Source organism: Notolabrus celidotus, chromosome 6 (assembly GCF_009762535.1).
Source record: "Notolabrus celidotus isolate fNotCel1 chromosome 6, fNotCel1.pri, whole genome shotgun sequence".
Taxonomy (NCBI): Eukaryota; Metazoa; Chordata; class Actinopteri; order Labriformes; family Labridae; genus Notolabrus; species Notolabrus celidotus.
The window spans coordinates 32,048,610-32,061,235 of record NC_048277.1 but is presented as its reverse complement, the minus strand read 5'-3'; the positions used below and the strand labels follow the sequence as shown (position 1 = coordinate 32,061,235).

The window sequence follows — 12,626 nt, the reverse complement described above, 5'->3', positions numbered from 1 at the left end:
GTTGGCACATGCGCACAGTGTGCAACCAGCGTGCTCTTAGACCTGCTCTATGATCCGAAACAATGCAGGAACACACAAGTATTTTAACAGGTAGACGTCCTGTGTCACTGCTTAAAATGTGTGTGACATTTGAGAACTCTCCTCCTCTGTTGCGGTGTATGTCATGATAGATAAGAGTGTGCCCGATGCTTAAAATGAGGGAAACATAAATGTCACAGTCACTTACTCTTGTCACTCACAAACACAGAGTCTGTGACCTTCACCTCGGAGCCAGAGATAAAGGGAACGGCGCAGAGCGAATCAAAAGCAGGGCAGGAGAATGGAGGGGAGGTTAATAGAACGGCACAGAGCGGCACGAATGACGCCCGTCCTGTAAAAATGCCAAGGACCAACACTTCTTCAGAGCATTAAGGGACCTGTGGGAAGGTTTTGACACAACACTTTAAATGCATCATATGTAAACAAGGAAAAAGACAGCCAGGCTCTTACACCTGACATAAACACAGGTATGAAGATGTGAAGGAACTATAAAGTGGCTGCTGCTCTGTGAGACAGTTGTATAAATTCAGTTTTAGTTTTCAAATGCATCCATCCATCCATCTTCTTCCGCTTATCCGGGTCCGGGTCGCGGGGGCAGAAGCCTCAGCAGGGAAGCCCAGACACTCCTCTCCCCGGCAGCTCTTCTGGGAGGATACCGAGGCGCTCCCAGGCCAGCTGAGAGACATAGTCTTGCCAGCGTGTCCTGGGCCTTCCCCGTGGCCTCCTCCCAGTCGGACATGCCTGAAACACCTCCCCAGGGAGACGTCCAGGAGGCATCCTCACCAGATGGCCGAACCACCTCATCTGGCTCCTCTCAATCCGGAGGAGCAGCGGCTCTACTTTGAGCCTCTCCCGGATGTCCGAGCTCCTGACCCTATCTCTAAGGCTGAGCCCAGCCACCCTGCGGAGAAAGCTCATTTCGGCCGCTTGTATTCGCGATCTTGTTCTTTCGGTCACTACCCACAGCTCGTGACCATAGGTGAGGGTTGGAACGTAGATTGACCGGTAAATTGAGAGCTTCTGCTCTCTCTTCACCACAACAGACCGGTACAGCGCCCGCATCACTGCAGACGCCGCCCGATCCGTCTGTCAATCTCCCGCTCCCTTTTTCCCTCACTCGTGAACAAGACCCCGAGATACTTAAACTCCTCCGCCTGGGGCAAAGACTCCCCCCCCGATCCGGAGAGGGCAAGCCACCCTTTTCCGACTGAGCAGTTTTCAAATTCAGTTTTTAATGGTTGCATACGAATAATCTAGTCACCATCTCCCTTTTTTATTCCGTAGCGGCTGCAGCTTCTGTTGCTGAACCCCCTGAAGGAGTTATCCAACGTGCTCCACGCAGACATCCGCCAGAAGCAGCTAGAGAGCGTCCTGCAGATCCTCCAGAGCCAGGGAGACAGCCTGGGGCCCGGCTGGCCCCTCGTCTTGGGCGTCATAGGAGCCATCCGCAATGATCAAGGGTGAGTACACAAGGGAGAAGGAGATGATGGAGCAAGAAGTCAGAGCTTTACCTTTGAATCAATCTGCAGTTTCAACCCAAATAATGACACAATGTCACCCGCCTTTTTTCCTTCTAGGGAGTCGTTGATCCGAACATCCTTCCAGTGCCTGCAGTTGGTGGTGACGGACTTCCTGCCCACAATGCCTTGCACGTGCCTCCAGATCGTAGTGGATGTAGCCGGCAGCTTCGGACTTCAGAACCAGGAACTTAACATCAGCCTCACCTCCATCGGCCTGCTGGTGAGAGAACAGATGTTCCGTCTTGTGATATTTATGCTCGAGTACGCAGGCAGGGTTTCCCACAGGTGGTTCATTCACAGGCGCCCCCCCACAACAGCGGCACGCGCCCCCCCCTTGGAAGTTCAGTTCATTTTATTTTCCATTTAGCGCCAGATCACAGCAGAAGAAATTGAAGGTTACCTCTCTTATGGATCAGGTCTATACCTTGTTCTTTTATTAATCAGACTAAATATCCTCATGTTATTTATCTTATTTACATGACGGGATGTCATTTCTGTCTCTACATGGCAGAGTTCCACCCTGATGTGCACAAAGACACACAAACACGTGCACACACACGCACACACACGCACACACAGACGAGTTCACTCTGTACAGCGGACTGAGGAGGGAAAAAAATGTTGCAACCACCACAAGAAAAGCAGAAAAAAAAGTCTCTCGCTCTCCTGGTCCGGGTCCAAGTACAGAAAAGAGCCTGAGTGCTCCAGGCTCTGACCCTGGCCAGCAGCAAAAGTGAAGTCAACATCGTATTTCATGTTTTGATCTAGCTTGGCTGTCAGATAGATAGATAGATAGATAGATAGATAGATAGATAGATAGATAGATAGATAGATAGATAGATAGATAGATAGATAGATAGATAGATAGATAGATAGATAGATAGATAGATAGAGGAAACATCCAACATCAGGAGCCAACAAACTGGTCAGTTCTTATGAGCCTATGTGTGTAACAATGAAGGTGACTTCAGGCTGTGCTGACAAAGACCATGGTTGTATATTTTTCCTAAGGAACAGTGAATGAAAGAAACATCTTCCCTTCCATTCACTGTTATTAAAATCACATTGTGTGCAGGGAGTGACAGCTCTGAGACTTTTTTTTAGCAATCCTTTAAAAGCTGAAATATGGTACGTTTAATAGGATTACACCTTTTAAAACATATAACTCCTTGTTTTGCTTCATTTGATCTAATTTAACTGCACTTAACCTCTCTGCTGACATCTCACAGATACTTTATACAGTATTCAGGACATGCAAAACCCGATATTGATCTGTGGTTTACAGGATTACTTCCCTTGGAGTGTGGCAGTTCCTGTGAGATTACTTTATGGTAATAGGATAGCAAAACTGCCAGAAGCATTTCACCAACCTTGCTCTCTCTTACTCCCCCTACCCCCTCTTCCCCCCCTTTTTTTTTTTTCCTCCTTCTTTTTTAACCCACAGTGGAACATTTCGGACTACTTCTTTCAAAGAGGCGAAGCCATCACGCAGGAGCTGGAGAGGGAGGAGGAGGCGCAGCAGAAGCAAGCCAAGGAGAAAGGAGAGACCCTGAACAGGCCCTTCCACCCTGCCCCGCCCTTCGACTGCCTGTGGTTGTGCCTCTACGCCAAGCTGGGCGAGCTGTGTGTCGATCCACGGCCCGCTGTGCGGAAAAGCGCTGGGCAGACGTTGTTCTCCACCATCGCTGCCCACGGGACTCTACTGCAGCAGCCAACGTGGCATATTGTGGTCTGGAAGGTAGCATAAGGATATTTGTGATTATCATTGCACTTAGTTAGACTTTTGGAGGCTTTCATCCGTGTTGCTTGTACAAATTACATTTAAAATAAGGACATTTACTGAAGAAATGACACTTATTTCACACGCTCATCCAAATGCAATGGATGAACTACTTCTTAGATATTCTGTCATCTATTTAAAGATGAAATCTTGGTCTCCTTTGAATGATCAAAGACAATCTAAAAGGTCTGCACTACTTGGTTTAAGCATCTCATTTCCTCCATCAGGTTTTGTTCCACCTCCTGGACTGCGTGAGAACGTCATCCACCACAGCCGACAAGGAGAAGATTGAGTCTGGCGGCGGGAACATCCTCATCCACCACTCTCGCGACACAGCTGAGAAACAGTGGGCCGAGACATGGGTGCTCACGCTAGCTGGGGTGGCTCGCATCTTCAACACGAGGCGGTATCTTCTCCAGCAGTTAGGTGAGCCATGGGAGTCTAATCAGAATCACACACTGTCTTATACAAGATAGACTTTTGCTACAGCTACAACAGAATTCTACACAATGGAAATCATAAACTAGACTGCGAGCTGTTCTGGTCCTTTGATATCACCACACATTGAGTAATGTGAAGCCACATATAGACCTGATCTTTATTTAAGAGAGATGTGACATGAGATAAAACATGAGCTCATCATTAACAGCTCTCAGACCTCTAAACATTTTAATCAGTGCCAAATTCTAAGAGGTGACTCATGATGTACAACACATTACTATCCTACCTTTCATAGAATCACTCAGGGGAGAGCTGCTCTTCATATGTCCTAGATACAGTGAGTCAGTGTTTCTGGCAATGTGATATCACAGTATTAAATTAGGATTGAACTGATAATACAAGTATCGAAAGTGCCTCCTATACAGCCTTTAAATGTTTGCGGCAAGTCCGCCATTCAATGCCAAGAACCGATACAGGATCATTAATTAGCCCCCAACAAAAAAAGGGATTTGGTCTTATTCACTGCCAGAAAACAGAAGCCAGCTCAGCAAGTTGTTCTGTGCTTGCAACATGGGTTTATCATTGCTGCCTCTAACAGTTTCCATTATAGAGCTGCAAAAAACCTTGAATTGCAGAGAACGTATCGCTAATGTTTTACATTGGGTTTAAAAGAAGACTTTACAACAGTGGCAGCAATCATATTACGTCCTTGAAGGATAGGTAGCATGCAGCTCTTCAGACATAAAAAAGATTGGTAATTTGACATTTGCAAAAGGTATTTAATGGAGTGGATCTTAGTACTGAGAATTTTCCAGCATTTCTGGCTCATGTTTTTAAACATTTTCAGTTTGGTAGGGTTTTAACCAGCATTCAGGGATGCAGTAACAAACTGTGTTCACAGTTAACAGTTTTTGGGGGTGATTTTGAGCTCATGCAGTGCTGTATCTTTTAATGATAAGTAGTACTGTAGATGATGTGATCCACTAATTCTTTGCAATTTTAGGCTGATGAATATTGTCTAAAATTGTTGCTCACAGAGTCATAAAGCCTCCCTTGAATGACCATTTTATACCCAGTCATGTTACTACCCTGTTGCAAAGGCAAGAAAAGGAAAGGAAGGGTAAGATAGGATAGGAAAGATAGGATAGGATAGGAAACGATAGGATAGGATAGGAAATATAGGAGAGGAAAGGAAAGGAAAGGATAGGATAAGAAAGGAGAGGAAAGGATAGGATAGGAAATATAGGATAGGATAGGAAAGATAGGATAGGATAGGAAAGGAAAGCATAGGAAAGGATAGGATAGGGTAGGATAGGATAGGATAGGATAGGATAGGATAGGATAGGATAGGATAGGATAGGAAAGATATGATAGGAAAGGAAAGCATAGGAAAGGATAGGATAGGATAGGATAGGATAGGATAGGCAAGATAGGATAGGAAAGATAGGATAGGAAAGGAAAGATTAGGAAAGGATAGGAAAGGATAGGATAGGGTAGGATAGGATAGGATAGGATAGGATAGGATAGGATAGGATAGGATAGGATAGGATAGGAAAGATAGGATAGGAAAGGAAAGGATATGATAGGTTAGGATAGGATAGGATAGGGTAGGATAAGATAGGATAGGATAGGATAGGATAGGAAAGATATGATAGGAAAGGATAGGATAGGGTAGGATAGGATAGGATAGGATAGGATAGGATAGGATAGGAAAGATATGATAGGATAGGATAGGGTAGGAAAGGATAGGATAGGATAGGATAGGATAGGATAGGATAGGATAGGATAGGATAGGAAAGATATGATAGGAAAGGATAGGATAGGGTAGGAAAGGATAGGATAGGGTAGGATAGGATAGGATAGGATAGGATAGGATAGGAAAGGAAGGGTAAGATAGGATAGGAAAGATAGGATAGGATAGGAAACGATAGGATAGGATAGGAAATATAGGAGAGGAAAGGAAAGGAAAGGATAGGATAAGAAAGGAGAGGAAAGGATAGGATAGGAAATATAGGATAGGATAGGAAAGATAGGATAGGATAGGAAAGGAAAGCATAGGAAAGGATAGGATAGGGTAGGATAGGATAGGATAGGATAGGATAGGATAGGAAAGATATGATAGGAAAGGAAAGCATAGGAAAGGATAGGATAGGATAGGATAGGATAGGCAAGATAGGATAGGAAAGATAGGATAGGAAAGGAAAGATTAGGAAAGGATAGGAAAGGATAGGATAGGGTAGGATAGGATAGGATAGGATAGGATAGGATAGGATAGGAAAGATAGGATAGGAAAGGAAAGGATATGATAGGTTAGGATAGGATAGGATAGGGTAGGATAAGATAGGATAGGATAGGATAGGATAGGAAAGATATGATAGGAAAGGATAGGATAGGGTAGGATAGGATAGGATAGGATAGGATAGGATAGGATAGGATAGGATAGGAAAGATATGATAGGAAAGGATAGGATAGGGTAGGAAAGGATAGGATAGGGTAGGATAGGATAGGATAGGATAGGATAGGATAGGATAGGATAGGATAGGATAGGATAGGAAAGATAGGATAGGAAAGGAAAGCATAGGAAAGGATAGGATAGGATAGGGTAGGATAAGATAGGATAGGATAGGATAGGAAAGATAGGATGGGAAAGATAGGATAGGAAAGGAAAGCATAGGAAAGGATAGGATAGGAAAGGATAGTATAGGGTAGGATAGGATAGGTTAGGAAAGATAGGATAGGAAAGGAAAGCATAGGAAAGGATAGGATAGGATAGGTTAGGATAGGATAGGATAGGATAGGCTAGGGTAGGATAAGATAGGATAGGAAAGATAGGATAGGAAAGGAAAGCATAGGAAAGGATAGGATAGGATAGGATAGGAAATATAGGTGAGGAAAGGAAAGGAAAGCATAGAATAGGAAAGGATAGGATAGGAAAGATAGGATAGGAAAGGAAAGGAAAGAATATGATAGGATAGAATAGGATAGGATTGGAAAGATAGAATAGGATAGGAAAGATAGAATAGGATAGGAAAGAAAAGGATAGGATAGGATAGGAAAGGAAAGGAAAGGATAGGAAAGGATAGGATAGGATAGGATAGGATTGGAAAGATAGACAAGGAAAGGAAAAGAAAAGGATAGGATAGGATAGGATAGGATTGGAAAGATAGAAAAGGAAAGGAAAGGAAAGGATAGGATAGGAAAGGAAAGGATAGGATAGGATAGGAAAGGAAAGGATAGGATAGGAAAGATAGGATAGGAAAGGAAAGGATAGGATAGGATAGGATAGGATTGGAAAGATAGAAAAGGAAAGGAAAGGATAGGATAGGAAAGATAGGATAGGAAAGGAAAGGAAAGGATAGGATAGGATAGGATAGGAGAGGAGAGGATTGGAAAGATAGGATAGGAAAGGAAAGGATAGGATAGGATAGGATTGGAAAGATAGAATAGGAAAGGAAAGGATATGATAGGATAGGATAGAATAGGATAGGAAATGAAAGGAAAGTATAGGATAGGTTAGGATAGGATAGGATAGGGTATGATAGGATAGGATAGGATGCGATGGCATGCGATAAGATACGATACATTGTGTACTATGCGATCCACATGATAGGACACGATAATGATAAAGATTAACCTAAATATCCCCTCGGGTAAATTTGTCTTAGACTGAAGTGCTGCACATGCTCACTGCACAGTTTGAGTTCTAACATTTCATATGATGTCTTTGCACGTTTTTCAATCACATACAGAGTCTCAATGATTTGCAAAATTCAATTTTATCAACATTTCACAAAGCATCCCCCTGTACAAAGGAATAAGGATTGATATCAGGAAGTAATTTAAGGTTTTGTAACACCTCTGTTTGGGATTCCTAAGCATAGAGAAGCATCTCATATTCACACTGACAGAGTTCATTAACAGGAAACCGTATCAGCGACTGATACACCCACAGTTCTGCTGATAGCTCTCCCCATGAGGCCTCTTTGAACTTCTGTTATTTACCTCACGTTGGTTTCACATATTAAAGCGCTAATTGTCGCATTTTAATTACAGTTGACACTCACTGTTTGTTGGCCCTCTCTCACTCTCCTGTCATTTTGTGTCTGCAGGTGATTTCTTTGAGGCCTGGGAGATTCTGCTAAACCACATCCAGTCAGCTGCTCTCAGCAAAAACAACGAGGTCTCTCTGGCTGCGCTGAAAAGCTTTCAAGAAATTTTACAGATAGTGACTCCCAATAAAGACTCTGACAAAGCAGGTGACGCACTCGCTGCTATGGGCGTTCCCCCTGTGCTCATCGACCCCCTCTCAGCATCTGGCCCCGGTAGACCTTTGGTACGTTCAGACTCGCTAGTGGAGCGGCTGACGCGATACAACGGCGCCGAAATGCAGGCGCCTCCCCCAGGGGAGGAGTCAGCCTTAGAAGACTCTGCATTATGGTGGTCGGCGTGGAACACTTGGTATCGAACCGGAACGGACAGCACTAGGCCGCCTAGTGGCCCGACTGAGAAGTTCTCCTTCATCCCAAGCCAGCCCTTCCTCACAGCGCTGATCCAGATTTTCCCAGCTCTCTACCAGCACATTAAGTCCAACTTCAGCATGGAGGATCTGAAGAAGCTGGGGGTCATCCTCCACGGGGCCGTGTCTGTGCCGATCAGCAGTGACGCCTCGCCCTTCATCCTCCCCTCCTACACCGAGGCGGTGCTCACCAGCCTGCAGGAGGCCGTGCTCACGTCTCTGGACGTTTTGCAGAAGGTGAGTAAAGGAAATTCAAAGTCAGAAAACAAAGAAACATGAGAACCCAACAGAGTTTATTCATTATGTAACAAACTAAATGACAGCAAGATTAAAGCCAAGATGCTGGATGTTGACTCTTGGGGGCCTTAGGGAGATGTCCTCCCTTAGATTTAATCTGGCCATGTGTCTTTGTTGCACACCATATTCGCCTCTTGTTCTCCCTAGTTCTAATCTGTCTTTTTTCTTTACTCCATTAAGGAATGGTAGAAAACATGCTTAAATTTGAGTGTTACATCTGAGCAGCTCTGGTGCTTTAACAGGAGTTTAACTCAATATATCAGTATATTTTATGAGTTGTAACTAAGGATGTAAATTTCAAGTATTTTGCGTGATCGATCTTTGGAAATTATTATTGTTATTATTATTTTTTTTAAGTTATATTTTTGGCCTTTTTGCCTTTATTTGATAGGACAGCTGAAGAGAGACAGGAAATGTGGGGAGTAGAGAGCGGGGGAAGACATGCAGGAAATGGTCGACCGGCCGGGAATCGAACCGGCGACCCCTGCGACGAGGACTGTAGCCTCTGTACGTGGGGCGCCCACACCGCTAGGCCACTAGCGCCCCGATCTTTGGAAATTTTAACGATCAGTTGTCGATTAATCATTAAAAAAAACATTAACATTCTCCATGTCAAAAACAATACCAAATGCGTTTTTCCCCCTTAATCAAACTTTCCTTCACTACACAATATATATAACTGACAGTATTGAATAGCTACGGATCGTATTGAGGAGTACAAAATGTTAAACACACTGAATATCAACTCAGCGGACATACAATCATAAAGGTGAAGGCTCAGACTTCAACAAGGGAATGGAACAGAAACACATTTTAGACTCAGTGTCCAGTTTTCTGTCTACTCGTTCTTATTGAGAAAAATAAGCAAGTGAATGTGGTCAGGTGTCTAATGGGAGCGCAACCGGGTCATAATCAGTCCGGCGGAAGAAAAAAAGCGCTCGTGGAGACCTGTCACTCAGCTGCAGCCCCCAGCTGAGCGCAACACCTTCAGTCAGCTGATTCACATCAAAGCATGCTTTAAACTTAAAACACCTCCCTGATAGCTGAACCAAATATGAGACCACGTGATGTTTGATCCACGTGATAGAAAATCAAAACAAAAAAATGTGTTTGAGTAAGTTCTTAACAATCATTTCAACTTATGCAAATTTGAACATTTTATCCTTTGAAGTGTCAGAAAAAGTAAGAAATGTGAATCACAGTTCCTCAGATGTAATGTCTTTGGTCAAAATTAAACAATTTGAAGTTGCTCTCAGAGGTTAAACCATTTGGATTATGGCATATAATTCCTGTGTACCTTCACTGAGTAGATTCAGTTACCTCTGATTTGACTCCTATGTCCCTGACAAACGCAGACCCTCTCTCTCTCACTGTCGACCACAAAGATTTGTCTCCTCACATAGTCTCCTCTCTCAGCCCAGGAAACAATGTGTCAGTCTGTTAAATTATGCAATGTGCAGTCCCGTGGTGGATGTCAGCAGTGTTTGTTCCTCCCTTCCCTCCCTGCTGCAGGCCATCTGTGTGGGCCCGGAGAACCTGCAGGTCATGTACCCGGCCATCTTTGAACAGCTGCTACTCTTCGTGGAGTTCTCCTGCAAGCCTCCCCAGTACGGCAGGATGGAAACCAAACACGTGGCCAATGCCAAATACAACCAGGTAGGGGGGGATGAAACACTGCAGCGTTCCTTCTTGTTGTCTTTTTTTTTTTTTACTGTTGGTGTCATGAAAAAACGTTGGACATTGTACACTGTTGTCATCGCCATTTTTCTCTCTTCAACCATCCCTCTTCTTTGATGTTTATGAAGCACCCCCCTCTCTCTCCCCTTGGGTGTAGGTCTTATGAAGCCCCTATTGTGTCCCTATATGAGATTGACAGGCTCCTCTGAACCTTAAGTCACTTCTCTCTCATGCTCCCTGCGTCATAATTCATCTCGCTGGCAGCACATGGAGAGATGTTTTGCAGATTTTCAGTTCAAACAGTTCAAACTTATTTACAAATAACCCTAAACAAGGCCTTCTGAGGAATCTCTGCGATCTTTTGTCAAATGAATTCATTCATTAAACTTCAAACAAGGATTTGTTTCTCACAATGCTGTTTTGATATCAGGGACTTTTCTTGTTTTTTGTTTTTTTTAAAGCTATGAAATTCAGCATGTGCTCTGCCTCTAAGGGAGGGATGGGAGTTTTCCTGCTCTAACGCTGACGGGCTGGTGCTTCAAATTTAGGGGGCTTAAAAACTCATCGCTGTTAGATCTGTGGGGACTCATCCTGACACCGGACGGCTCTGTTGATCTGAATCAGTTTAAACTGTTTATCAAGAGGGTCAAATTAAATCCCCGCCCTGCCAAACAGATGTTTTGGGTGGTCCTTCTTGGGTGTTTTCAGATGTCCTTGGTGCGAGGAGTGAGAGTCAAATCAACCCTGATGATTGATTCTCATCCACACACACACTCAAAACTCAGTCCAGCTCACAACACCAGTTTAATTGCGATATCCTCTCTCATTCTGTTTCTTGGGACTACTCACTGGATAACCATTTTAGATCCAGCTGTTTGCACCGGTGAGTTCTGTCATCTCCTTCAGCCCCCCCACCCCTCCCCCTTCTCTTTAGTTTTACTAAGCTGTGCTGAATGGTGACGACCTATCCTGTGCGGTGGATGAGATGTCACACCGCACGGTAGGCTCTCACATCTCATCTGCGTCTCTCACTCACTCCATGCTCCCCCTCTCTCTGCCTGCCACTAACCAGTGGTTCTGCCTCTGTGTGCACAGTCCCTGTGCAGTTTGATTTATTTCAGTTGATTTTGTGTGTTTTTTTGGTGCACATGCGTGGTTCTGTTGTTTCTTAAAGACACACTTTGCAGCATCAAACAAGCTCATTACTCTAATAAACCCTACATAGCCTGCAGCTGAGACTTTCAAACAAATTCATGTGTGTACTCAAACAAAGTGTGTCTTTAAAAACTGCTTTTAATGTGACTCTGCTGAGTAGTAGGGAGAGTGGTTGTCAGACGGTTTGATTGATGTCCTCTGTTGTTTTATGTTCTTCTCTTGTTAAATCCTGCAGGCCGAATGGGTTGCCTTAAACTATGTGCCCTTTGCTGAGCGCTCCTTGGAGGTGGTGGTGGACCTGTACCATAAAACAGCGTGCCACAAAGCTGTAATCAATGAGAAGGTTCTGCAAAACATCATCAAGGTAATTTCATCGTTCCTGGTTTTAAAGCTGGGGTTGGTAATCAGATTTAGATACACTTTTTGTCATACTGGTTAAAATGATCTTTATGTCCTGATGGCAATCAATACATGATGTGTTCCTAAAAAAGAGTGAAAAAAACCTGCTATCTACAGCCAGAGTAAACCTGGGAAAACACCAACCAATCACTGTTTTTTGGCTCCCCAAATTTTAAACCAATCAAATACCGTCCTGCTGTTCTGCCCTCCTCCTGCGCGTACATTTCCCCGGCGTGCACTCCTCTGAGTCCCCGTCTCCTGCCTCTACTTCCCCTGACTCTATTTACTGCCCCTCTCGCTCGTCCTCGGGCCTGTCTCCTCTGACCTGATGAGGTGCTTTGCTCAGGACTGTAGTCCAGATCAGAGTCTAAAAAGCTCTCACCAGAAAGCAGAATAATTAATGACGTTCAGTAAGTCCTACAGAAAATATATATTTATTGTAGCGTCCGTCCGGACGCTGTAGTGATGACGAGCCGATTCGTGAACACGTTGAGCTTTAATAACCGGTCACTGTCGGCCGTGATCACGCCAACCAACAAAGCAACAATCCATGTTTGAATGAATGAAAAACTTCTCCTCTTGTCTCTCCTCTCTCCCACTCGCACACTCTACACCTCTCCTGATGCCTTCACTGACCGTCAACACTGTAGGAATTAAGAGCATCTACACTGAACACGTTTAACAAACAGTAGAGCTGTTACAGTATTACATGTGTTATAACTTTTCTCCTGATATCGTGTCACTGGTACAACTGGATAAAGCTAGCATGATAGTTGTGAGTACTAACAGCAGCCATGTTTGT

At 44.0% G+C, this 12,626-nt stretch overlaps 1 protein-coding gene across 4 annotated transcripts in view; it reads left to right on the top strand.

Annotated features, from left to right (window-relative positions):
- The window catches only part of mon2 (MON2 homolog, regulator of endosome-to-Golgi trafficking), a 64,854-nt gene that overhangs the window by 44,689 nt on the left and 7,539 nt on the right, over positions 1-12,626 (top strand). For 2 of the 4 annotated variants that reach the window (XM_034685424.1, XM_034685423.1), the window contains 8 exons: positions 1,324-1,499; positions 1,617-1,779; positions 3,004-3,297; positions 3,567-3,765; positions 7,890-8,533; positions 10,106-10,249; positions 11,136-11,153; positions 11,661-11,789. In XM_034685424.1, coding sequence (XP_034541315.1) covers positions 1,324-1,499; positions 1,617-1,779; positions 3,004-3,297; positions 3,567-3,765; positions 7,890-8,533; positions 10,106-10,249; positions 11,136-11,153; positions 11,661-11,789 — 1,767 coding nt within the window. The remainder of the gene's footprint in view (positions 1-1,323; positions 1,500-1,616; positions 1,780-3,003; positions 3,298-3,566; positions 3,766-7,889; positions 8,534-10,105; positions 10,250-11,135; positions 11,154-11,660; positions 11,790-12,626) is intronic. The other 2 variants (XM_034685426.1, XM_034685425.1) reach the window with 1 other exon arrangement.